Source organism: Peromyscus maniculatus, chromosome 5 (genome assembly GCF_049852395.1).
Source record: "Peromyscus maniculatus bairdii isolate BWxNUB_F1_BW_parent chromosome 5, HU_Pman_BW_mat_3.1, whole genome shotgun sequence".
Taxonomy (NCBI): Eukaryota; Metazoa; Chordata; class Mammalia; order Rodentia; family Cricetidae; genus Peromyscus; species Peromyscus maniculatus.
The window spans coordinates 52,816,965-52,843,354 of NC_134856.1; the positions used below are offsets into that span (position 1 = coordinate 52,816,965).

General features: G+C 55.0%; 1 protein-coding gene across 1 annotated transcript; it reads left to right on the forward strand.

Annotated features, from left to right (window-relative positions):
• The first annotated feature begins 346 nt into the window (after window positions 1-346).
• Necab2 (N-terminal EF-hand calcium binding protein 2) lies at window positions 347-26,390 on the forward strand. Its single transcript, XM_006986354.3, has 13 exons — window positions 347-569; window positions 3,412-3,436; window positions 5,372-5,480; window positions 7,394-7,419; window positions 7,570-7,667; window positions 16,189-16,325; window positions 18,659-18,777; window positions 18,906-18,985; window positions 21,443-21,496; window positions 21,982-22,094; window positions 24,351-24,428; window positions 25,347-25,438; window positions 25,882-26,390. The coding sequence occupies exons 1-13, from the start codon at window positions 360-362 to the stop codon at window positions 25,908-25,910; spliced, it is 1,170 nt and encodes a 389-aa protein (XP_006986416.2). The 5' UTR covers window positions 347-359; the 3' UTR covers window positions 25,911-26,390.

Here is a 26,390-nt window from a genome sequence, read left to right on the forward strand (position 1 = left end):
CCGGGGGTCAGCGGGACCCTGGTGGGGACCGGGACACAATCCTGGGGGCCCCCACCCTCCTCCACACCTGCCCGCAGCCCCGGGTGCACGAGGCCATTCCCCACTCTGCGACTGTGCCAGAGTCCGGCCGCCGGACCCCGCGCCCCCGTGGGCAGTCCCCTGCCTCCGCTCTTGGCCGGCGGGGTGGGGGCGGCGGGAGCGGAGCACGTGGCTCGGGGTCCGGGGAGCCCCCCCACCCCCCCGGCACTGGCGGTCCCCGCGGTGTCCGGGCCGCGGGGCCGGCGGCGGGAGCGGCGCGCGCGGGCGGGCGCGGGCAGGGGGCGCGCGGGGGCGCGGCCGGGCGGGGGTCGGCGGGCGAGATGTGCGAGCGGGCGGCGCGCCTGTGCAGGGCCGGCGCGCACAGGCTGCTCCGGGAGCCGCCGCCGCAGGGCCGCGCGCTGGGCGGGCTGCTGCGCTGGGTGGGCGCCAGGATGGGCGAGCCCCGCGCACCGCTCGTCCCCGACATTCCCATCGCAGACCCCGACCCCGGGCCCGCCGCGCCGCGCGGGGGCACGGCCGTCATCCTGGACGTGAGTATGCGCCGGACCCTCCGCCCAGCGCGGCTGGGTGCCAGTCCGTAGCCGGGATCCGAGGACCCTCTCCTCCATCCGCTCCTGCACGTTCCCGCATCCCCGCATCCCTTAGCTGGGACCCTCCGCGGCGCGAAGACCCCAAGCGCAAGCCCCAACTCTCATTGCCGCTGAGGCGCCTGTCCCCCAATCCAGACCGCACGATCCTCTCCATCTCCTCCTTCCACTTTCACTCATCCCCACATCTCCACATCCCATAGCTGGGACCCCTTCTTCCCTCAGGGACCCCCTCCCCAACCCTCAACTCCACCCGGACTGTACGATCCTCATCTCCATCCTTTTCATCCACTTCCTTCCATCCCCACCTCTCACAGCCGGAACCCCCCTCCGAGTGTAGACCTCAAGCCCCCAGCCCCGCACCCAGATCAGGACCCTCTTCCTCAGTTCCCTCCCTCTGTGTTCCCGTTTCCACTCATCCCTTAGCTAGGACCCTACTCCTCTTTCATCGCGGCTGGGGCGCCTGTTCCCACTAGAACTCCACGACCCTCTACATCCCCTCCCTTCACATTCCTGCACCCCACACCCCCGCATCCCATATCCCGGACCCCTAGAGCTTCCATAAGCCTGGCTACTATTCCCCTCTTCTGGTCCTAACCAGACCCTCTCACTTGAGTCCCTACGACCGACCGGGACAAGAGCCCCTGGGCACCTCTACCCCCCTCCTCTCTATCCGGGATTCTTCCCTGTAGTGATACCGCTCCCCGAGACCACACACGGCCCCTGAACCACCCCTTAACTCTTCTCTGCTAAGGAAGCTGAGCCGCCCCACCCCACCCGCCTCGTGCCGTGCACTTTGAGAGTGAAGCCCCCTCCCCACCTGCTCTGTGTCCATAAAATAAGAACCATTGCCCGGACCTAGGGGTCCTCCCCCCCCCCCGCTCTTCCGGCCACCCTCCCCTTCCTGTTCTTTCCTTTTGACTCTTGGACCCCAGACTCACTCCTCACCCCACCCAGCTCCTCATGCACCGCACGGCTCCCCCTGCAGTGTAGGGGAGTCACATGGGCAGGAGAGGGCTGGTGGCCAGTGGAGGGGCTCCTGGGACTGATCCCAGGCGGGTGCCTTTACATGTTATGGGGTTCTAGGAGAGTCAGGGTGTTTTGAGTGTGTATGTGCACGCTTGTCTGTGTGTGTGTGTGTGTGCACGCGCGCGTGTGAGTGTGCCACACACCCCTACAAGTGTCAGGGGACTAGAAACCCTATCCCCACCTTGCCTCCCTTGCTAGTTCTCAGAGCCCATAAATGCGTCAGGGCAAGAGGGTTTCGGAGATGGGCGTTCGAATGACCGAACACACAAGAGTATGAACAAACACAAGAGGTGCACACACGCCACACACACACACACACACACACACGTGCATACACACACGTGCACACACACACGTGCACACACACAGCGGGACCCAGGCAGAGTCCAGAGTGGAGGTGGCAGCTTGGCCCTCTTTCAGGGAAGCCTTGTCCAGCCCTTTCCTCTGTACTTTCCTGCTGCACTGTGTACAGCCTGAGCCTCTATTTCCTCTTCTGTGAAATGGGGTAAGGAGTAGGGGGAGGGTGTCACTCATGCTGGTTGTAGGAGCCACGTTTCTTGGTGTCACTTGGTGCTACATCAACCTAGTCATTTCCACACCCAGGCCTTTTGGGCTCTGGGAGTACCCAGAGAACACACGGTTCCCTTGTCCTGTTGCTTGTGGGGTGCAGGTGAGCGAAGCCATCTGTCCTTTGACTCAAAGAGACTCAAGGGGGTGGCACTTCCTGCCTGGCCTAGCAGAACCCCGTCAGACCTCCCTGAGTCTGGGAAAACCGGGGGGGGGGGGGGCGGGGGGGGCGGGACCTGGGCACACTGTGAGCTAAAGTCTCCTCCTGGATAAAGGGAGCCAATTCTTCCCGGACCCTGGGACCATCTCAGACCTTACAGTGCTGGGATATGAACCCACACAGGGAGCTGGTTAAAAGGCAAGCACGGGTCAGTGGGTCCAGTGTTGGACATCAAACCCCTTCTGTGAACTGGGAGGTCTTAGCAGACACCTTGCTCTGTCGGGAGCTGCTGGTCCACCTGCCTGGGTTACGGCCTGGGTTGAGCGGCTTTTGGAAGTGCCCTGTGATTATCAGCAACAGCCTCTTGACCCTGGGCACCCAGACTTGTCATTAAATGACCTCGAGGGGTTCAAATGTCAGCCAAACAGGGAGTGACTTCCTCTCAAAGTGCAGGTCCCAAGTTTGGGCTGTTCCCCATCCCATCCCTGCTGGTTGCAACCAGAACATTCCTGCCTGCCTCCCCCCACCCCCATCTCATAATGACACCATACTTCCTGTGGGCTGATCTGGTCACCAGGCTTCAAGATCACCTCCTTCGGAAGGGACCCAGGCAAGCCAGAGCAAGGGGAGGTGGGTCCCGAGAAGAGGATGGTGGGGAGGCACGGCTCTCATGGGCTCCTGAGCTCGGCTGGGTGCAGCTGTGTGCTCAGCAATGGAGGAGTCTAGAGGAAGGAGTGTCCGCACACCTGCAGAGAGTCGTGTGGGTGTGCGTGAGTGTGCAGCACGAATGTGTGTGTCTGTCAGCAGCCGTGGGCAGGCTGGCAGTGCCGAGAGAGAGGGAGTGGTAGCTTCTGAAGTGGTTAGGGGAGGGGCCTCTGCCTGCTGCAGTCTCTCTACCCTGGAGCCCAGCCATGGGGTCTCCTGGGGAAGTTTGGGCCTCCAAGCTGCTCCTGGGAGAGAGATCTCAGCTGGGTCAAGAGGCTGCTGAGGGCCCCTGCTCAGGACTGACACCGAGTCTCCTCTCTGCAGATTTTCCGCCGTGCGGATAAAAATGGTGAGTTTCCTTCCGGGTACTCCACTGCCCGCATTCCCTGCCCTGGTGTTTCGTGGGTAACAGTTACGGGTAGGGACACGGACACCGATGAACCTGAAGGAGAAGAACACAGGAAGTCCAGAGGCCAACTCCTGTTACTGTTCTGTGCCTCAGTTTCCCCTTCTGTAAGCTGGAGCAGTAATAGCTGTCACTCGCGCTCCCCTAAGCTTTGGGGCAAGGTAAAGAGGAGATGCGGGTGACCTAAAGACACTTCAAAAGAGAACCAGCGAGTGGTGTGTTCATCCATGACAGGCCCTTGCCTGTCACCTGCCCCAGAGGCCCTGGTTCCCTTCCCAAGTGGGCTTGAATCCAAGGTGGCTCCGGCTTTGTCCAGCTCCTGTGTCATTTCTGGGAGCCATTGTTGACTGCCCCATGTGGTTGGTGGGGTGGGATAGAGCTCTTTGGGATATGAAAGGGCAGGGGAACAAGCCTGGACTAGAACCGTTGCAGAGGAGTGTTGCCCTCTTTGGGCCTGCTCTAGGGATAAGCATAGTCCCAGGCCTCTGGGTGAAGGACCACCTGCAGATTCCACACAGGAAAAGGGGATATAGGGGGATCAAATGGCACTGAAGATGTGGTAGCTTTGTGCAGAGCCTTCACGACCCAGGGAAAGAGTCCTGCCCCCCCCCAATACAAGTCTCAGGGGTGTCAGCTTGCAGTGGGCCTCACACTGCACCCTCCTGACCCCCTGCCACTCCCACAGGTTGAGATTTTGGACTTGTCTTCTCTGGTGAGTTCACTGTGCCCAAAGCACAGCGGGTCCTCTGTCAGTGTGTGCAAGATGCCTTCCCTCATGAGAACGAGGCTGTATGTCTCTGGGAGGCTCTCATGATAAGGACTCGCTCTGACTGTGCTAGATTGGGCAGCCAGTCCCCAAGGGAAGGCTAGAATAAGAGGCCTGACTGGCAGCCCAGGGTATCACCCTACAAGACTGCATTGACAGCTGGCAGAGGGGTGAGGGACCAGCCAGCATGTCCCTTCAGGGATGAGGCTCACAGGCTCTTGCTATTTGAAAGGTCACTGCAGCAGGCTGGGCTCCTGCTCATTAGTAGCACCACCTGCAAACAGCCCCACTTGGGTTGCTGGCAGAGGTGACGAAGCTCCAGGACAACTTGTCTTCTCTAATTGGACCAGAGGCCAAGTGGAGGATATTTTCCTCTTAATAGCTCATACGTGCTCATTAGGCTTGTGGCTACCACCCAAGGTAAATGTCAGAAGGCTTCTAATCAGAGGATCTACACACCCTGTCCTTCAGCTCACTGTTCTCTCTGGGCACAGAGGATATTGAGGTATCATCTATGATAAGGGAAGCTGGGCCTGGTGTTAGCACACCCCATGCTGTGCCTAGGGCAGACATGACTAATCAATCACAGCACATATTCATTGACTAGTCTTTTCTATGCAGTTCAGCTACTCGATGAAAGACAGAGCCACTGACTGCTCCTCACCAAAAGGGTTGGGGACTGTGTTGGCACCTACCATGTGGCACAAAGTCCTGCCCTAGACTACACTGAAGGTCTGAGCTCAGTACTAATGCCTTGTAGAATGACCCAATAGAGGGAATGTTCCCTTTCCCAGAGCTAAGACCTGGGGCCGGGGTTGGGAGTGATCACTGTAGGAAGGTTGGTGGTGTCAGGTTAGGACATTACTTAAACAGTGTTGGAGTCAGATGATTGAGGGGGGTACAGAAGGGATGATTGCCTGGTAGAGAGCATGCAAGGTGTTTGGTCCCTAGAAACTAGCTTCTGTTGTCTCTGTTGGCTTGGGATTACCAGTCAGTAGGCCTCAGTCTGACAACTGGGAGTTTGTCCTGGCAGTGGTTCTGGGAACAGGCTGTGGGCTACCATGTGCTCTTCTCTCGGAGACAACAGCCGCTTCCTTGCCTGTCCACTGCAGATGACGGGAAGCTGTCCCTGGAGGAATTTCAACTCTTCTTCGCAGATGGTGTCCTCAATGAGAAGGAGCTGGAGGACCTCTTCCACACCATTGACTCAGACAATACCAAGTGAGTCCAGGCTACTGTGGGGCGCCCTGGGGATGTATAGGCTCCTCCCTTCTCCATAACGACAAGGCTCTGTTTAAGGGCAAGAGGCCTGGAGCTCCCCGACTCACTAGTTCAAAAGTCAGACCTGTTTCACTGCCAGGCTGAGGTGGAGGTGTGAGTCCTGTATGTGTGACTGCCACCAAGTTTGTCCTTTCCGAGCCACGTTGGCCAAGAGAGAAAAGCCCCTGGGCCTGATGTAGTACACACAGGACTGACGGGACATTGGCAGTGACTCTGTTCTGATTCCAATGTTACTCCAGAATCTGCTTTCTAAGATCCTGTCCCCATGAACCCCCATCCCAAACCACCCTTACGCATATGCATCCCAACTCTAGCATGAACCTCACTTGTGACCTTGGAGCAAATCGAACCTTTTCTACAACCAGATCATGACATGGACCTGCAGCTCAGACGCACACTCGCATACGCATACACACACACACACACACACACACACACACACACACACACACACACACACGGGCCCTTCACCCACCTTTGTTCGTTGCTCCTGAATTCTACCTGGGTGGATAAGAACCACCTGGTCACCTTCCTGAGGTGATAAGGACTTAAGTGGGGGCGCTAGAGCAGGCTGGATCACTTGGGGGTCTAGACTAGTGTGGTCTGGGCCCACGGTTACTACCAAGCTAGTCTGCAGGGTTCTGAGTAAAGTGGTAGCCTGAAGTCCAACCTGACAAGTTTGTCATTTCTGGGGAAGCCACTGTGCAGGAGTGACTTCAATCCTCAAAGCAGAGCAGGGGACACTGTTTTCAGGCCACATGAGGTCTCACAGCCTCTCTGCAGCTTCCTGGGCACCCACTGAGTGATACATCCTCCCTGGGAGCCTCAGGGGTCAGGCTGGCTAGGTGGAGGAAAAGGAGGCCCTGCTTTAAGAGGTTGATCTGGTGGAGGGGGTGGGAGGGGCGAGCAGAGGGGACCTAACTTTAGGGGAGGTCAAAATTCCGAAGACATTCTGGATTCCTTCCTCCAGTATCCCCCGAAGTAGGAACTGCAAACATTAGCCCCTTGAGCTGCCGAGCATGCTTTCTGGACGCAGACAGCTCACACGTCAGAAGCAGCATTCCAGGATGTCAGAGAAATTCCAAGGCAATCGCCAGCCTTGGAATCTACAGAAAACTTTTACCCAGAGGCATGCTATTGAACGTGGGATCGACCAAAAGCAGTCCTAAGCCAGGGTACAGGCTAGGCTCAGGAAGGAGAAGGCATCAGAACCCACACGGCCACTACCTGGTCCCTCTGCTACAGCATCAGGCACGGATGCCTTCACACACCTCCCCCAACCCTGAGCAAGGACCAGATCCTTCTCTGCTTTGCTGTCAGGAGTGAAACCCAGGGCTAGAATGGAGGCTGACCCAGGGCCCCAAGAGTTCCAGGAGGGGCGGTGGTATTACTTGGACAGCCTGTGATAATCACAGCCCACCCTGCAGCCTCCCCCCACCCCCGCCCCGCCCACCCCCACTGCCACCCCACCCCCCACCCCGCTCCCAGGCTCAGCCCCTCATTGGTCCCTTCTACTCAGGATATGGCCCACAGGCTTTGAAGGAAATATTGAGCAGCCAGGTGGGGTGGCATAGGTCTGTAACCACAACAGTCAGGAGGCTGAGGCAGGAGGATCATGAGAGTTCAAGGCCAGCCCGGGTTACATAATGTAACCTTATCTCAAAATAAGAGAAGAAAACAGACCCTGGTGGGCGGGCAGGCGGCTCCCGCTCCAGCCTCTGCTATGAAGTGGAGTTCGCAATATCGGGGCAGAGGGGGCCCCCCAAATGTTTCAAGGACTACACAGAGTCAGGCCTGCTGACTCTCTCTTCCTCATCCTCATTACCTCCCTCCCTCTCTCTCTCCCTCTACAGTCATGTGGACACCAAGGAACTGTGTGGTAAGTACCTGGATCTACAGCCACCATGGTGTGGGCAAGATTACCCAGAGGTGGGCAAAGCAGTGTGGACCTGGGTGGGGCTGGTGGGAGGGCCCCAGGGAGAGGCTGGAATCCTCTGTGACCCCTGACCTTTGCCACCTCCTTCCCCAGATTACTTTGTGGACCACATGGGAGACTATGAGGATGTCCTGGCCTCCCTGGAGACCTTGAACCACTCGGTCCTGAAAGCCATGGGCTACACCAAGAAGGTCAGTGGATGCGGGTAGTATACTCCAGAAGCTGGGGCCTGAGTGAGTGCCGGCTGATTCTAGGTTTCTCTGAGCATTGTTGTTCAAGAGTGTCTGGATCTGTGGTGACAGATGTTGGTGAGGAGCCAAGACAAACCACGGAGAGAGAGAAGCACCTTGGTGGCTAGCCCTGTCCAGTAGGGTGTGAGTCAGCGTGTGAGGGCCTTTACCAGGGTCACGCCTGGTCCTGGTGTGGATACCTGGTGAGGGCAGGAATCCCCGAATGATGGGCTCCTTCAGAGGCGGTGCAGACCTAGGGATCTAGAAGTGGGGATTTCGGTTTTATCTATCTGAACTTGACCCAGGAGTGCACTGGTGTCTCCTGAGGGGCTGGCGCATGGGCAGTAGAGGAGACCTAGCTGACCTGGTCAGTGACCAGGCTGAAGGACTGGAGTCTCGCTTTTGCTGTCGGTGAAGTGGGAGTGTCCAGACCGTGACTGAACTCAGGGAAGTGGGTCCTCTAAGCTGCTGAACACCGGGCTACATAGGTAATGCCAGCTCCTTCAGGTCCTCATGGGCAGCCTGTGTCCCGCCTGCAGCGGACTGCCATGCACCCAAACGTGGCTGAGTCTGCCCCACCCCACCCCCACTGCACCCCACCCCCACTCCACCCCACCCCCACCCCCACTCCACCTCACCCCCCACTCCACCTCACCCCCCACCCCCACTGCACCCCACCCCCCACCCCCACTCCACCTCATCCCCCACCCCCACTCCACCCCACCCCACTCCACCTCACCCCCCACCCCCACTCTACCTCACCCCCCACCCTGACCACTTATCCACACATCCCCACTGTCATTCCGGCGTCGCGCTGTCAGGAGTCTTGCTGTTTGCAAGTGTTTTCAGAACCTGTGACAGCCACTCTCAGGGGGTGAAGGGGGCTCATCGTTGCAGTTTTCCTTAACAGCCCGAGTGTCCCATGGTGTCTGGAGTATTAGCAGGGTGTGCCAGGCAAGCGCATCGGCCTCCTCTGCTGTCACGGGCTGTAAGAGGGAGGGGACGATGGATTGTGCAGACCCCTCCCATCTAGGAGCAGAGCCCTGTCTCCTAAGGCTGTAATGAAGCCTTGGTCCCAGAGTGCTCTACCTGCTCTTTCATCATGGCATGCAGGAGTAGAACCTCACCATCCCAGGAGGCTCAGCCCAGCCTTAGCCATGGTGCCACAAGGACCTTGCACATGTGGCCTCAGGTGCTCATGGTGGTTTCAGGTGATGCCAGAGCATCCTTGCAGGGCCTGACAATGGTAGCTGACTTTTTTTTTTCCCCTTCTTGGGTATCCCCTAGCTGGTCTTTTTGTAGAAAGGCAGCTTGCTGATGATCTGAATGCTTTCCTTGTGTGCTGGCTAGCTTTTATTTCAGCTTGGCGTAAGCTAGAGTCATCCGGGAGGAGGGAATCTCTATTAAGAAAATCCCCCCAACAGATTAGCCTGTGAACAAGCCTGCGTGTTGTGTTTCTGGATTGATGATCCATGTGGGGAAGCCTGGCTCACTGTGGGTGGTGCCACCCCTGGGCTGGTGGTCTTGGGTGCTATACAAAAGCAAGCTGAGCAAGCCAAGGGGAGCAAGCCAGTAAGCAGCGCCCCTCCATGGCTTCTGCGTCAGCTCTTACCTTGGGTTTCTGCCCTGACTTCTATCTGTGGACTGTGATGTGGACATGTAAGCTGAAATAAACCCTTTCCTCCCCAACTTGCTTTTGGTTATGGTGTTTATCACAGCAAAAGACACCCTGTGATCCCTGACTGTAGCTGACGGCTTTGATTCTGTGGTGCAGCAGCCTCGGTCATGGTTAGCTGGGTTAGTCTCCTGCATGGTGACTAATATGGGCTCCTCCGGTGACTCTGTTGCATGTGGCATATTCCCCAGATCCTAACACATCACAATGACGCCAGGCCCCAGCTTTTCAAGTACATCTCTCCAGCATCTTTCTGCTAATTGCAATATTAATGCCAACTCTTATTTTAGAACCCTCTTCAGTTCAGCCTGTGCAAAAATACGTTTCGCCTTCCCCTTTGTTCAGTCTTGCCTTGGGTGATGGCAAGGAATCTGCTCTAATGCTGGTGGATTTTTTATTTATTTATTTAATGATCTGATGATCTTGCTTCAGCTATCGATGGGTGGAGTCTATTTTTAGATTCTCTCATATTGAATAGCCGGTGCTCCATGATCAACTCTCATCAGAATGTCATTCTTTCATCTCCTTTCACTCGGTTCTGTCCCCGACTGAGGGTCTTCTCGCTGCGTTAGGAGTTGAGGTGGGATGGTGGCCTGGAGAGCAAATCATATGACTCAGGCATTTCCTGTATGCTTCACCACCCCTGAGATGTATGGCAGTGTTTTTTTCTATTAAAAAACAAAATATATCCAGAGCTCTTGGGTCAAGGGACTGAAAAGGTAGGGACTCTTGTCATAGGTCTTATTTTGTTGTTTTATGTGTGAGGTGTTTTACCTGCACGTACATCTGTGCACCATATGTGTGCCGGGAGCAAGCAAGAGCCAGAAGAGGACATTGGATCCCTTGGAACTGGAGTCACAGATGGTTGTGAGGCACCCTGTCAGTGCTGGGAATCAAACCCCAGGTCCTTGGCCAGAGCTCTTAACCACAGAGCCATTTGTCCAGCCCCTGGAATAGGTAGTTGATAGCAAATCCTAACTTTAGGAATAGGCCGTTGATAGCAAATCCTAACTTTAGTCATTCCTTTTTGGTGTGTTCACTTTATTCTCTAACAAACCTGGACGTGTTCATCTTCATGATCAATTATGCACAGTGTGCTCTCATAATTGTTTTTAAAAGTCTAAACTGTTGTTGGATCAAGACAGACACTTCATGCAGAAAAGAACAATAAAAAGTCCTTAGGTGGTTGTGAGGTCAGGGCTGTCACAGTCTCAGAGCACTTCGGATACAGCGCTCAGATGCTCCTCCCTCGGTCCCTCCCTCCGTTCTTCTTTTCTTTCATTTTGTTTGTTGACACAGGGTCTCACTGTGTAGACCAGGCTGGCCCCTAACTTGCCACCTCCCTGCCCCAGCCTCCTCAGTACTGGAGTCAGAAGCACAGGCCACTTCCATATGCTTCCTACATTTTACAGATGTTATATTTGACAGTGTTGTCCGTTTTAACCAGCTGTTTCTCATAGGCAGCCCCGGACACTTATTTAATATGCGTGTTATGTTGTCTAATTTATTTGTGCTTCTTATTATTGTAATTCTTGTCCTCTGTCGGCTTGGGTTCATCGTCACCTTGGTCTTTTTTTTTTCCCCCGTATGTGCGAATGGAATGCTTTGGTTAATATGAAATTCTGAAATCCAAAAACCTGACCTTTGGTATTTTTGAGGCCACCACAGACGGTACCATGCAGTGTCTTTGTCCTCAGCGTTTTCTGAACTGTCTCTTGCATTCACTGTTTTGTGTGTGATAAAGATGGGTGACCAGTAAGTTTCCTCCCCTGTCGCGCGCATCCTGTGTGGACTCATCTTTTGGTTGCATGACGCTTTGTCTTTATGATGGTCTCACAGGTGCCTGGGAGGGACATCTGGAGAGTGGGGAACATCAGACCTGGAAATAGATGTCCTCCTGCCTTTGCTGGGAAATGCATGCAGCTGGAACACACTCTTTAAAAACACAAAGCCAGTCTGTTCTGCACATTTTATGTGACACCTCAGTGGCGTTACAGCTGTTTTTGGAGAAGTCAAAGAACGCGCGCGCGCGTGCGTGTGTGTGTGTGTGTGTGTGTGTGTGTGTGTGTGTGTATGTGTGTGTGTGTGTGTGTGTGTTGCTGCTGCTGCTATCTTTCGACAACCATGGGTCCTAGGGATTGAACTCAGGTTGTCAGAATTGGCCGCAAGTGCCTTTGCCCGCTGAGCCGCCTTGCTGGCCCTTTTCCCTGTATGATTTTCTAATTCCTCTTTCTTGTGGGACATGAGAGCTAACTTCTCCGACTAAGTGGTATCTTGTCATTTAATTCTTGTTTTACTATTGTTTTTCTTGTATTTATTTTCATCCATTCTGTTTGATGCATTTAGACTTTTATTGTATTTTTTATTGTACCAAATAATAGTATTCAGTTCAGAAAACAAACTATGAAGTGCCAGATTCGGATCACCCAGAACCTCGATGACGGGGAAGAGTTTGGGTGGACAATTCTTGCAACTTTTTAATGTGTAGTTCTTTAATTTTTATTTTAAGTGCCCTCGGAGGTGAGAAGGAGGTGTCAGATCACCTGAAACCAGGATTACAGAGGGTTGTGAGCCGCCATGTGGGTGCTGGGATCAAACCTGGGTCCTCTGAAAGAGCAGCCAGTGATCTCAACCACTGAGCCATCTCTCTAGCCCCAATATTTTTAATATGCTGTCAGGAAATTTTTATTTGCTGCCTTTTAACTAGTATTTTAATACTTTCCCTGTAATTTTTAAGAGTGTCAATTTAGTTACTCATTTATTTATTTATATTTTCAGACAGGGTCTCACTGTGAAGCCCTAGATGGCCTTGAACTCACAGAGATCCACCTGCCTCTGCTCCCAAGTGCTGGAATTAGAGATGTGTCTTAGGGTTTCTATTGCTGTGATGAAGCTTCATGGCCAAAGTGAGTCAGGAGGAAAAGGTTTGTCTGGCTTATACTTCCACACTGTAGTCCATTTTTTGTTTTTGTTTTGTTTTTCCTGAGACAGGGTCTCACTGTGTAGTCCTGGCTGTCCTGAAACCCTCTGTAGACCAGGATGGCCTCCAATTCACAGAGATCTGCCTGCCTCTACCTCCCGAGTCCTGCCTGGGATTAAAGGTGTGTGCCACCACCTCCTGGTAGTCTGTCACTGAAGGAAGTCAGGACAGGAACTCAAACAGGGCAGGAACCTGGAGACTGAAGCTGATGCCCAGGCCATGGAGGGGTGCTGCTTACTGGCTTGCCCAGCCTGCTTTCTTATGGAACCCAGGACCACCAGCCCAAGGATGACACCACCCACAATGGACTGGGCCCTCCCCCATCAATCACTAATTAAGAAAATGCCCTACAGGTTTGCCTACAGCCAGATCTTATGGAGGTGTTTTCTCAATCGAGACTCCCTCCTCTCTGATGACTCTAACCTGTGTCAAGTTGACATAAAACTAGCCCGCACAAGGTGTGTCCTACCATGCCTGGCTGGGAGTGTCTCTTAAATATTCTTACTTGAATTTACTAATTTTTCATTTATGATTGGCATGAGTTGATTTCTAAGATTTTAATGTTGTAAATATATTCATATTATATGTAATATACATATCAACCTATGACTCTCACCCAGTGAATACAGATATGTTCCCTCTTTATTCTTAAGAAGTGATGACTAGAACTGGATGCTTACTGGTCTAAAAGATATGAACACGAGGCTGGAGAGATGACTCGGAGGTTACCAATGCTTGTTGCTCTTCCAGAAGACCTGAGTTCAGTCCCTGTTCACAACTCTTCTAACTCCAGCTTCCTCTTCTGGCCTCCACAGGCACCCGAGCATCCAGAAAAATAAAAAGAAATCTTAAAAAGAATATGAACAAGTTGAATGTAGTGATACAAATCTGTCACTCTAGCTACTGTCCAGGCTGAGGCAGGAGGATTGTTACGAGTTCCAAGCCAGCCAGAGACCCAGTCTCAAAAAAGAATATGAAGAGCTGAAGCCTCCTGATACTCGGCCGACTTGCTTTTGATGACAGCTGTGTCCCTGACACCAAGCTCAGCAAGGCTCACAGCAGCCTCGCACCAGCCCCGAGGATGAAATAACAGCCTGGTGCACACTGCGTCCTCAGCCTCCTTATCTCTTGTCGTGTTTTCTCATTTAAGCTGCAGCGCCCTGGCGGTAAGGCAGCTGGCCCTGTCTGCCTGATCAAGTGTGATTGCAGAACCTCTCTGCACCGGCTTCTGTCTGCAAAGCCTTTGCTGCTCTGATGGGGTGCGGGCCGGCTGCATCTTGTTTAATCAGCTCTGGAACAGTGTCTGCACCCGGGAGACCATGGCTGCCTTTTTTCATTATGAATGTTCCATCCAGGCTGGCGGCTCTTGCGGTCCTTTGTTCTTCCTCTGTTTCATTCTTCCTTCACCTCTTTTACACTCTTCCTTTTGATGGTCTGCTCTGCTTCATTGATTATGACTTAGAAGATAAAAAATCTTCATTTTCATCGTATTAGTGGCTTCTGGAGCCAGGCATAGTGGCGAACGCATTTAATCCCAGCACTCAGGACAAAGAGGCAGATGGATCTATGTGAGTTCAAGCCCAGCCTGGTCTACAAAGGAGTTCCAGGAAAGCCAGGACTACATATGAGACCCTGTCTCAAAACACACACACACACACACATACACACACACACACACACACATACACGAGAAAAAATAAATAAGTGAACAATTAGTGGCTAACAGTTTTCTTTCTTTACCTCAGAAGCCACCTCTCACACAGCTCCCCTCTTTGGGGACCTTTCTCTGTGGCTTGAGCCTGGATGTTAGGGGAGATTCTCAATCGATTGCTGTCCACAGAGTCATACAGCAAATCGAATGCTCTGCAGGGCTCTGGGCAGCTCCCAGTGACCTGCAAGTGGCTTGTCACAGGTGCCCTTCACTGAGCAGCCGCTCTTGGCTGAGTAGAAAAGGGTAATGTCTCCATTGTCCCCTCCCTGCCAGAAGGTGGCCTGTCTTTGGAATTCCCATTTACTGAGTTCACTGAGAGCCCTGTCAGTTCCTAGTCTGATTGTTGTGAACCCCAAGTCCTATCTTGCTCAGAGCCTTTCCAGCAGCCTTTTTCTGGGGGGTTATTTATTTTTTAAAACCATGTTTGGAGATATTCAATGGTCAGAGTCCATTGCTCTCTAGCCTATGGGTGGCATCGGGTTGTTGGCAAGACAGCCAGGAGCTGCCTGCACTTCAGGTTAGGATGTCTTCTCCACCAGGGTCTGCCCACAGTGGCTCCAAGCCAGGCCTCGGGACAGAATGTCCACCTTCGTGTACCCTCCCCTGCACCGCCCCCCACGCCTTGTTCCTCAGCCTCTCTGTCTTCCAGCCATGCTTTCCAATGTGTAATTATTGCTAATTAATTCCCAGTCAGAGTGATGGATAGTTTAATTTGCTTTCCTTGAGAGCCTTGTTTTCCTCTGCTTTGCCAGGGACTGGGCAGAGTTCCAGTGTACAGGGGGAGGGGGCACTCTAGAGGGTGAAGTCTCAGTGGCTGAGTCCCAGCACCTCTCCCCCGCCCGCCCTCCCCAGCGGTGGATACCACCGCACCCCTGTTGACCCTAAGAAGCCAGGCTTCTCTGCAACCTTCTGCAGAGGCAGGAATCGTAACGAGGGACCTCGGTGCTGAAGTCTTGCCAGAAGGAGAGGCTCTGCTGCGCACCGTACAGCGTCCTCTTCCCTCCAGAGCGTGCTGCTCCTCATCCCGTGCACCTATCCACCTCTCCGCTACCCCTGCTCTTGTGCCCTCACTTCTGAGCACAGGCCTCAGGGGAGTTCTTTGGGAGTCGTTTCACCTTCCTGCCTGCACTGATGCTCTTCAGTTAGTTGTCTGAACAGCAATATGAAGACTCAGGGCACATGTCTTTTTTGGTTTTTTGAGACAAGGTTTCTCTGTGTAGCTTTGGAGCCTGTCAATTTGTAGACCAGGCTGGCCTCGAACTCACAGAGATCCGCCTGGCTCTGCCTCCCGAGTGCTTAAGAATTCTTGTAGAAGAAAGCCGGGCGGTGGTGGCGCACGCCTTTAATCCCAGCACTCGGGAGGCAGAGGAAAGAATGGAGCAGAGCCCATGAGGCCCTCTTTCCTGGTGCTTTCTCTCTGTTGCTGCAACAGAAATGCCACTCAGTGATTGCCGGTGTTATTACCGTCATCACCACCATTATCATCACCAACACTACCATCACCATCACCAGCATCACCATTAACACCATCACCGCTACCACCATCAACCTCATCACCACCACCATCATAATTGTCATCGCCAACACCATCATCACCGTCATCACCATCACTGACACCTCCATTGCTGTCATTACCATCACCATCATCACCGTCATCACCATCACCAACACCTCCATTGCTGTCATCACCATCATCACCATCACCATCATCACCGTCATCACCATCACCAACACCTCCATTGCTATCATCAGTTCACCAACACCATTGCCAGTGTTATCACCACTGTCAACATGGCTGCCACCTTTACCACGGCAGCTCCAGGTCACTGTCTGTCATGTGATGGGCACTGTGCCACGCATCTTATACACTCATCTGGTCCCTGATGGGTAAGACGGGAGACAGCGCTGCCACTGGCTGGGCTTGGAAAGGTAATCCAAATGAAGCCTGAGGTCCCGCCTTGGCCTCTGAATCTGGGGGCCCTGCTTTGGATGCTCCGCAGTCTCTAAGATGCAGGGGGGCAGTGCAGGGCCCCACACCACAAAGCAGAGACGTTAGCCCGAGGTGTCTCCAGCCCCTGTGCCAGCCCACATCCAGGTTCTCTCCCAATGCCCCCAGGTGTATGAAGGTGGGAGCAACGTGGACCAGTTTGTGACCCGCTTCCTTCTGAAGGAGACAGCCAATCAGATCCAGTCGCTGCTCAGCTCCGTGGAAAGTGCTGTGGAAGCCATTGAGGAACAGACCAGCCAGATCCGGTACGTCAGTGGGACATATGGGGGTACTCAGAGCAGCCTGACCCTTTGTATACCCCAAATCTTGGTGACCTTGGTCAAGTGGCTGCACTTCTCTTGTATCCCCCACCCCAACATCTCCAACTGCAATCTGAGGACACACTTAGGACCTAGTACCTGAGTCGTGAGTCTTACGTGGGACAGAACACAATTAGGAGGATGGCTGGTGTGGGACATGCCCTCCTGGGACCCATAGTTCTCCTTGTCTTCACAACACTGGCCTGCTGCCTGGCCCACTTTGAAACACCAGAAACCAGTTTGGAAAGTGGTACCTGGCTGTGGGATGGGGACCCAAATGCCACAAGCCAGAAGTGGAGTATCCAGAGGGAAGTGTGTTCTTGCCAGGAACCCTGGGGATCCCCCGAGGGCTCCCTTCTTTGTTACCTGGAGAGCTGTAGGGGTGGAGGGAGCTACTGAAGGCAGGGTAGGACCAAGATGATGCTGAAGGAGAGTCTGGAGAGAGATGAAGCTCAAGGTGTTGCTCATTTGGTCTCTGGGTACGCAGGCAAACACCTGGGAGTTTCTCATGGGTACCGTGAATGCTGTGTGCCCGGTACCTAGACTGAGACACTTTAGTCTTTTCAGCTAAGAAGGGCCTGTTCAGCTTGACGCCCACCCACACGCTGCCTATAGCTGGCTGAGAAACACCTGTCTGTTCAGAGCAGTACATGGGGCCCACCCACAGGTGGCAGCTGCCAGGGAGCCCATACCCATGGGCTATCCAGTCTTGGCTTTAATCTGTGCACAACTTCAGGGTGCCTGGCAGAGGGGCACAGTGTGGCCAGGATGTTCTTTTGCTGCGGGGTGAGGTTTGCGTGGGTGTCCCTTGGCCAGTGAGGACCCCAATCAGATAGGGCCGTGAGGGGTTCTTAAAGGACACTGTTACCAAATGTGTTTGCCGTCAGCACTTGAAAGGGCAGTTCATGACTCTGCGTATGTGGGCAGCCTGGCGATCCCGAGTCCCCAGTGTCAACAGCCACCATTCCGGGGACAGGCAGCTTTCCCTTTATTGATTTATTATTATCGTCTTAATCAAACTGCCCCCTTTTTCTCCTGCTGCAGGCAGAGAGCAGCCTTGGGCAATTTTCCTGGCTGCCTTCCTACGCTCCGTGGCTCCATCCATGGTGCCACCCGCCTGCCCCCACCTGGGAGGGGATAACTCCGAGATGTCGGTGGAAGGAGTGGGTGGTGTGTCTTGATGGGAAATCTGTTCCATGCCCACAGACACCTCAAACTGCCCCACATCTGAACACTTTTGGCTCCAGGCCCTGAGTTCCCTTGCGCTACCCTGTGTCCCCACCCTGGAGCAGTCCCCGGGGTGCTGTGTTCCAGGAGAAGCTGCTATCCAGACCCTGTTGCTTGAGGGGCCTCCCACTCAGCTCTTCATGGTCTGAGGGACACACTGAATTTGTTACTGGTCTGTAGAGATGTGTGATTGACAGCTCAAAGCCTCCACTAACCTTGTCTCGGCAGGGGAGCTGAGCCCGCTTCCTCAACACAGGAGAAAGACTTGCTAAGCTTTCAGGGGTCACGGGAGACAAATTCAAAATGTCCTAAAGGGTTCCAGGATGGAGGTGTCAGCCATACACCCTGTTGACTGGGATGTCTGTAGTCAGTTTTGCAAGCCCATCTTTGTGCATAAGGCATTGGCTGTTCACCCTACATTTTCTGGAGACCCTGCTAAGTGCCTGTCGCTGTGCTGGGGGGTGAAGGGTGCCAGGTGAGTTGTGCCCATGGGGGGAGGAGATATGGGGTCAAGAGATGGGGTCCGGCTCAGGCCAGGCTCAGAGTATTTTCTTGCTGCCTTGTTGGGGGTGGGGTGTCTCACTGGCAAAAATCCAGGTCTTCCACCCCAGAAACCACTCCACCGCACAGTGGTCTCTACTGAGGCAGGGAGGGAGGAAGATACACTGTGTATCCCCAGCCTGGGCTAGGCCGTACTGGCTGGAAACTATAAGCTAAGAGGTCAGCCAGATAGGTTCCTGGCCCAGCTTTATGCCAGCCATGGAAATGAACCTATGGAGCATAAGGCCTGGCCTCTGGAGTTCTGACACAGAGCTATGGCCCCGCTAACCATATATGGCCTTGGCCAAGTCACCTGCCTCGTGGGTCTTGTTTCTTCCTCTGTAAAAATGAAGGCCACTCTGACCACCCTGCAGATGTGGGCCCGCAGGGCAGGTCTGTGCATATTTCAGGACACAGTCAGAGCTTCGTAAGTGCGTGGTGAAGGTCGTAGACATGGCCGTGGTCCTACAGCTGCCCTCATCAACACCTTGTTTCTCCTATGCATACCGCAGACAGGACCACTGCAGACCCAGCCACGGCATCACCGAGAGCCACTATGGAGGCCCAAGTCCTCCCTACATCCCCAACCACAAGCTCATGGCCCCGGAGCCCGGGAAGAGCCTGCCTGTGGGTGAGAGAGCATCAGTGGGCACTGCCCTCTAAGGGGACCCAAGGAATCTGCATTAGGTCCTAGCCTGGGGTTGGGGTTCTGCCCCAAAGGAAGGTCCTGCCCACCATCAGCGTCTCTTTCTTTCTCAGCCACAGGGGAGCCAAAGGAGGAGGGGCTGGAGGGCCAGATTAGCCGGTTGGCAGAGCTGATTGGGAGACTGGAGAGCAAGGTAGGCCGGCCCCATCCATTTCACCTTTCTCCCAGCCCTGTCTAAATGAGAGCTTCTGGGGAGGTCGAGGTCAGGACAGAGGCACCCTGGTGGGTTGGAGGTTTAGAGAGCTGGACTGAGGTCATGGTCCTGCCTATGGGAGGGCAGGCAGCCTTCCAGGTGCAGAGAGTAATCAGCAGAGATGTGTGAGCGACAGCTCAAAGCTGTGGACATTTCCAAGAAGAAAGGCAGCTCCAAGACCGGAGGCCAAAAGCAGGTATGAGTGGGAGCCAGCATTGGTTCAGGGCAGGTTCCAAACAGAATGCTGACAGCGCAATACAGTCCCGAAGTGTGGAGCAGTGAGTGCAGCCTTTACAGGGACCTTTCTAGGGACAGTGTGTAACTGGCAGTACTCCTAAGGGGGCCTACAGATGGGTGGGCTCAGGTGTTCCTCTGTTGGAGCTGGGTTTCTGCTGTTGGACTTCCAAGTCAGTGGCTTACCCTCTCCGAGCCTGACATTCCTGCTCGGATGGCCGCGGAGATGTTCAGGAGACCAGTGTTCTTCACCAAGGCGCAGGTGGCTCAGGTCAGAGTCTGCTGTCCCAGTTAGCATCTAACCTTAGCCGTGTTAGCGCTGCTAGTCATCCTTTACCAGATCCCTCCCCCCACACACACACGTGTGTGCAGGACTCCCACGCACATGCCTACACCGAGTGACAGGTGTCTCAGAGCCCTGGGACTGAGGTAACAGTTCTTCTGTTTTTCCGTATTTCTTTTGCAAGGATCTCTGGCACTTAGCTGGGTTGGGGGCTTTGGTCTGAGGGACTCGTGGGCGTGAAGCAAGGGCCTTCTCACTGGGAAGCAGTCTGACGGGAGGAAAGGCTGTTGGTGGCTCAGTTGTGGGGCTGCCCCCCTCCCACACCCCTTTTAAGACTGCTGCCCTGCCTGGGGTGAGAGCAGCAGCGGTGGGGACCTTGTGCCCGGTTGTCATAACAACTCAGTGGGGGCCCCAGGAGGGAGGCTCTTTGAAGCTTATTTTTAGTACCCCGGTCGCCCTAACAACCAGGCTTGCTGGTAACCAGGAGCACCTAGGCATCCTGGAGATGGTGGGGCGGGGTCCCCCAAGGTCTCTGATTGGCCTAAGCCAGTAGTATGGGCAGATTCAAGCCAGCTTCAGGCGGGTCCCCCAAGGTCTCTGATTGGCCTAAGCCAGTAGTATGGGCAGATTCAAGCAAGCTTCAGGCTCGGGGGGAGCCCCCAGCTGGCCAAGCAATGCCTCCAACTGTGCCTGGAGGGCAGGGAGGATGGAGGTGCTGGGTGGTAGGTCTGGGTACTGCTGGGCTCGCCATCTGAAGGTGGAGAGGCCAAAAGGCTCCTGGTGGGGCCCCAGCCCTTCGGGAGCTGCCCGTGTGCCTGTTAAGTAACAGAAACAAGCTTGGACCTGGGAACCCATCTTACCCACTGGGCACATTCTTGAGATGTGTGGGCAAGAGGTCAGTGGAGGCTGGAGGTGTGATTCAGAGGCAGGCCCTCCGTTCAAACATTTGAGAAACCCCTGGCCACCCGCCGCTGTCTTCAACAGTGAATGCGCCTCTTGCGTGCTTATGTGTGTGTGGTTGGCACCTCCTGCCTTCAGGCAGGGCAGACAGGCACGGAGGCTGGGATTGTGGGGTACCCACATCAAAGGAAGAATGGATTTCTGTCAGGTGGGAATGAGACATGGGTTTAAACCCAGGCCCTAATGCTTTGGGGGAAGCTTTAGAGCCCGGGGTTCTGTGCTGTGTGTGACGTAGTGATGACCGAACACTTATGTGCACTTGGCCCCGTCTTGGGTGCCAGGCACTGGTGACCCACAGAGCTGGCGTGGCTTCTGCATTCCTGAATCACACAGCAGGCCACAGCTGGCTCAGGGAGGCTGGGAAATGAGATGTATACAGAAAGTTTTCGGTTCAGGGCTTTGGGGGGGCGGGGGGCATCGTGCAGGCCACCCCATGCAGACCATGGGTTCATGGGGAACCCAAGGTCACTGCTAGGGGTGAGGTAAGCAAGTTACGGGTCTTAGGGCTGTTATGAAATCTTGGTAAAAATGGTATCCTGATTTTGGGCCAGCCCTCTGAGTGCCTGTTACTGCCTATGATTTCCCTGCCGCAGCCACACACCCCAAGTTTCTTGGGGGCCCCTCTTGGTCTCTGAGCCTCCCAGTGCTTCAGAGGCCTGGGCCACAAGGAGCTCTCTGCCGTTTCCCTGACTCTCTGGCTTCAGGGTCCCCCTTGACGCTACTGTATGGGAACTAAGCAGCCTGTCCACGAGGCCTGGCCCTGGGAGCCATGCTTCCAGCATGGGAGATCTCAGAGCCCCTGGCACATTGGGACAGGGGCTGCAACTCTGGGGGTCCCAGGCACCCCGTGCCCTGGGCGGGGCCTTGGGAGCCTCCCCGGAGGTGGCCTGCGTCACAGGCACCGCTGTGTTTTGTTGTAGACCCTCTGGTTTGACCTGCAGCAACGCCTCTCAGATGAAGAAGGCACGGACATGGTGAGGCCCTCTCCGCCCCTCCTCTGCCCTGTCTCTCCAGCCCTCTGAGGAGTGTCGTACAGCTCCATGTCTCTGGCCACCCTTCTCTGCCCTCCCCTCCCCAAGGGGCATGGTGAGCCGAGGCTCTGGGACTCTGATTAAAAAAAAAAAAAAAAAAAAAAAAAAACATCTGGCCTGGAGCAGAGCAAGCATCTGGCCTGCTCTGTCAGAAAGGCAGCCTGCTGGTCACCGGCTGTGTCTCTGGATGGGGCTCCCTGCAGCGTCCCTCCTGGCCTGTTTGTGGGGACCCCTCGGGAGTTTACCCATTTGGCCTTGTCCTCCTTTAGCTGATTTGCACACGTAAGAATGCAGAGCATGGTGGGTTTGTTTTGACCCTAATGTCTTGACCCCACAGAAACAGGGCATGGGTGGCTGGGACTTGGACTATGTCTCCATGGCTGGGGGAAGGGCCTGGCACACATGTTCTCTTCGGCTTTGGCCCACAGCACCTGCAGTTGGTCCGGCAAGAGATGGCCGTGTGCCCTGAGCAGCTGAGCGAATTCTTGGACTCCTTGCGACAGTATCTCCGAGGCACGGCTGGAGAAAGGAACTGTTTCCAGTAAGTGGCAAAGCTTTCTGTGCAGCTTGTGGGGGTGGTGACCAGGGCTCCTGGCTGGCAGTGGGATGGGGACCCGGCAGAGCCAGCCCTCCCCTAGGGGAGGCACATGACAGGGAAGCTAAGAAAACGAGGCTCAGCCTCATCCCAGCTGTAGGAGGTGGTGGTGGGTGAGTTCACCCCCAAGCCTAGGCTTACTCATCTATCAAGCAGAGAGTGTGTTGGGGAGATAAATAGAATAATGTGCCGGGCCGAGGCCATTCTGGCTCATGCTCCACTCACCCAGAGTGACCACTGTTATGTAACATAGAGCCTAACTCCAGTCAGTAACGGCTTGATTAAGGGGAGAAGCTGAGTCTCCAGGAGGGGGGGAGGTCTTCCAGAATGCAGGTCGCCAGCCTCCCCACCCCCCGCCGCCCACTCCTGGCCTGCCAACCCTGGGTAGCTCAGCAAGGTGAAGCAGGTGAGTGTGGCCACCAGTGAGGGGTCTGCACATGGCCAGTATGGAGAGAGGGTGATGGTGGTCTGGCTGGACAGAGTGATGGGGGATAGCCTAAGGAGGGGCGCCAGAAGCTGTGTGTTGGGATGGCATCATCAGGAACCAGGCTGGTCCTGTCTTCTGTGTGAAGACAGGCTGAGGGCTGCAGGGAGAAACCACACACTCCGATAAGGAGGAGAGCCTTGCTTTGGCTGATGACGGAAGGGGAGATGGGAAGAGGGTAGGCAGGGGATGGCTGGGCCTTTGGCCTTCCCAGTCCTGATAAAGGATCAACTCACCAATTGCATGAGAGAGACCAGAACACATCATCACATTGGCTGTGGAAGTCATGTCGGCTTCTTGGTGCCTGCGGGTCTGCTGTGGTATCTGTCTGGAGGTCCCCAGTGAGGACAGGGCTCAGTGAGGTGCTCTACAGATGGTTTTTCTTTGCTGGGCTGGGGCTGAACCAAAATTCTTGTGGGTGCTGGGCACATGCTACCTCACCAGCCACATCCCAGCCCTTGCCATGGTTCTAAGAGAGAGGAGGGGAATGTCACCCTGGGGTCCGGGCACCCCTTATCCTCACCTGGGCCTTCCTGGTTCTGTTGCCCCTCCCACCCCAGCCCCTGAAGGATGGGACCCCGTCACAGGATCTGTACATCTGTGCACAGGGCTTCATCCTATGTGTCCTTCATACCCCAGGCTGTGTGCTTTGGTTTGAAAAGCAGGTGTTTTGTTTGTAAATGTACGTGTGTGTGTGTGTGTGTGTGTGTGTGTGTGTGTGTGTGTGTGTGGTGTCTGTAGGTCAGAGGTCAGTCTTAGGTGTTGTTCCTGAGTTGAGTGAGTGCCCAGCTTCTGTGCATGCGTGTGTGCATGTGTGTGCGTGTGTGTGTGCGTGTGTGTACACTAGGGGTTGGGAGTGGGGGTGTTTGTGGAAGTCTGTTGCTGTGATGAAACACCATGACCAAAAGCAACTTGGGGAGGAAATGGTTTATTTCATTTGCATTTCATATCACAGTTCATCATCAAAGGAAGTCAGGACAGGAACTCAATCAGGGCAGGAACCTGGAGGCAGGAGCTGATGCAGAGGCCATGGAAGGGTGCTGCTTACTGGCTTGCTCTCTAGGGCTTTCCCAACCTGCTTTCTCATAGAACCCACTGCCCAGGGATGACACCACCCAGTAGGCTCAGGCCTCCCACATCAATTACTAAATAAGAAAACACCGTACAGTCAGACCTTATGGAGGCATTTTCTCAACTGAGGCACCCTCCTTTCAGATGACTCTAGCTCGTGCCAAGCTGCCATACAAACCAGCCAGCACAAAGTCAGAGGTCGGCATGCAGGAGATGGACCTCTCCTCCACTATGTCGGCCCTGGGAACCAAACTCAGCTCATCGGGCTATGTGTCAAGCACCTTTACCTGCTGAGCCATCTTACGGGTCTTAACATTGTTTTCTTGAGACAGGATCTTGAGCTTTTTCACACGGATTTTGGGGGTTGAACTTAGGTTTTCACAGTCATGTGCCGACTGAGCCATTGCCCCAACCCCCAAAACCAGATGTTTTAAATCATCTAAAGTCCTGCTGTCATTGTGGGCCATGGTGCTGTGCCGGATGGCCTTGTGACTGCCCCCTGAAGGCTTGCAGGGCCTGAGAGTGGGTTAAACTACGTTGTCCCTTGGAGGATCAATAGGGAAGACAGAGGTTGAGAGACTGTGGTGTGCATCTGTGGGCACAAACAGCCACGGCCAGCCACAGATGTGCATGTCACTTCCCTGCAGCGTCGCCGCGGTGAGGATGGCAGACGGCCTCACCTTTGTCATCTATGAGTTCTGGGAGACGGAGGAAGAGTGGAAGAGGTTGGTACAGCCTTGTCCCTACCCCATGCCAGGGCGTGGGGGCCATGGTAAGATGGAGCTGGCAGGCTCTCTGTTCCCGCTCCCTCACCCTGAAGACCTTTAGAGGAGAGGGTGGGTGGAACGGTGACGAGCCTGGCGAGCCTGGCTTCTGGTTGCAGAGGCGTCTCCATCTGGGCAAGCTTCCTTTCCTGGCTAGCTTGTGCCTTTCACCCGGAGGCAGCAGGGTGACCACACCCTGGCCCAGGCTCTCCATATGGCACCATGCATGTAAATCTCTGCCCTAAGGACTCAGTTTCCCAAAGTGCGCCCCCCCCCTCCGCCCCTGCCACCACCACTCAGCACCTGCCTGCGTCATCAGGTGCTGGGTCTGGATCCTTGCTGTCTGTAGAGCTGCCCGGAGCCTTGCGGCTGGCCACAGGGTACTGCGCTGGTTCAGAGCACAGCCCGGGCACTTCCCTGACCTCCCCACATGGAGACACAGTACTACAGAGGTTTCTAGTTCCTGCACAACACCAGCACAGGACAGACAGAGGGGGTCACTTTTGCCCCTGTCCTCCCCCCGCAGCCAATGCTCAGGGCTGTGAGATTGAGGACGTGGGTGCTGCAGGGGGGCAGTGAGCACACAGGGCTGGCTCGCAGACACAGGCTTCAGCCCCCGGGGGCTGTGGCGCTGTCACCTGCACAGGATTCAGCCCTTCCTCCGACGCTGCAGCTAATCAGGAGGGGAACGGTCGGGGCCAGAGGTCTGATCTTGTTCCCATGGGCAGTCTAGAGCCAAAGGCCCTCCTGGGTGGATGCTCACAAGGTCACAGCCCCTCCCCCAGACAGAGCCGGACTAGACCTGGGCCCACACCTGAAGTTCCCCACACCCCTCCTCCATGACCTAGCCCTGGACTAACCCGTGCTCTTGGCTTGCAGGCACCTGCAGAGTCCCGTGTGCAAGGCTTTCCGACACGTCAAGGTGGACACTCTGAGCCAGCCCGAGGCACTCTCCCAGATCTCTGTGCCAGGTAGAGGGCCAGGGACAAGATGGCCACTGGGGTGGGGTGCCCCAGGTCTCTGAGCAGCACCAGCCACCTTGAAGGGTCCCAGACCTACAGGGACTTTTTGCTTACTCGCCACCAGGAATCCTGGTCCAGATGCATGCTCCTCACCCAAGGCTTGGTGTATGGGCAGAGACGGGGTGAGGCCAAGGTGCCAGGGGGTACATGTGGGGGCTCACACAAGAGGCTTAGGATGTATGTCTGCCCAGAGAGAACCTAAGACCTCCCACCCCCCACCCAGGGCCTGAGTGAGCAGCATAGGTTCGCAAAGCCTGGCCTAGAGCTCTGCCCAAGGTCTCCCATACCCACGCTACCCACTCCTGCGCACAGCCATCCCAGCCTCCACGAAAGGGGCCTTGATCCCCATAAGCCCAGCCACTGACCACTATTTCTCTCTCTCCTGCTTCTAGCTGCCTGGTGCACTTCGGGCCGAGACTGACTCCTCCTGAGGCCATGTTAAGGAGCCTAGTGCCCCCCCCCCCTTGTAAAGGACAATACCCCTTTTCTAGAGACTTTGGTACACAGCTGTCTTTTCAATATACTAATAGAAGGACGTGTACTTGCCCCTGCTGTGACACAGAGGAGGCCCCTCCCCTGGTATCCCACACCTGACTTGGCCTGGCAGAGTACTGCTGGGTGCTGGTGAGGCCAAGGTTAGCCGGGATAGCTTCCCAGGCCAGCCTTCACCCAACAGCTTCCAGCCCCAGCCTGTCTCTGGCCTCCCTGGCTCCTAACGGCTGAGGCCAAGCAGGACCCACCTCGGATGGATAGGCCTCTTTCTCTGCTCCCCTCCTCCTTGAAGGCCCTCTACCTGGTAAGAGCTGTGACCCTGTAGTACCCAAAGTAGGCTTGGGTAGAGCCCAGGTCCCCAGCAACATGCTAGGCCCACAGCCACCAAATAAAATCTGGTTAGAAACGA

Excerpts from the sequence above, each read along its gene's own strand:
- Necab2 (XM_006986354.3), top strand. The coding sequence starts at position 360 with ATGTGCGAGCGGGCGGCGCGCCTGTGCAGGGCCGGCGCGCACAGGCTG. Across the intron at positions 21,497-21,981 it reads ATGAAGAAGGCACGGACATG|CACCTGCAGTTGGTCCGGCA; the intron begins GTGAGGCCCTCT and ends TTTGGCCCACAG. Across the intron at positions 22,095-24,350 it reads GGAGAAAGGAACTGTTTCCA|CGTCGCCGCGGTGAGGATGG; the intron begins GTAAGTGGCAAA and ends ACTTCCCTGCAG.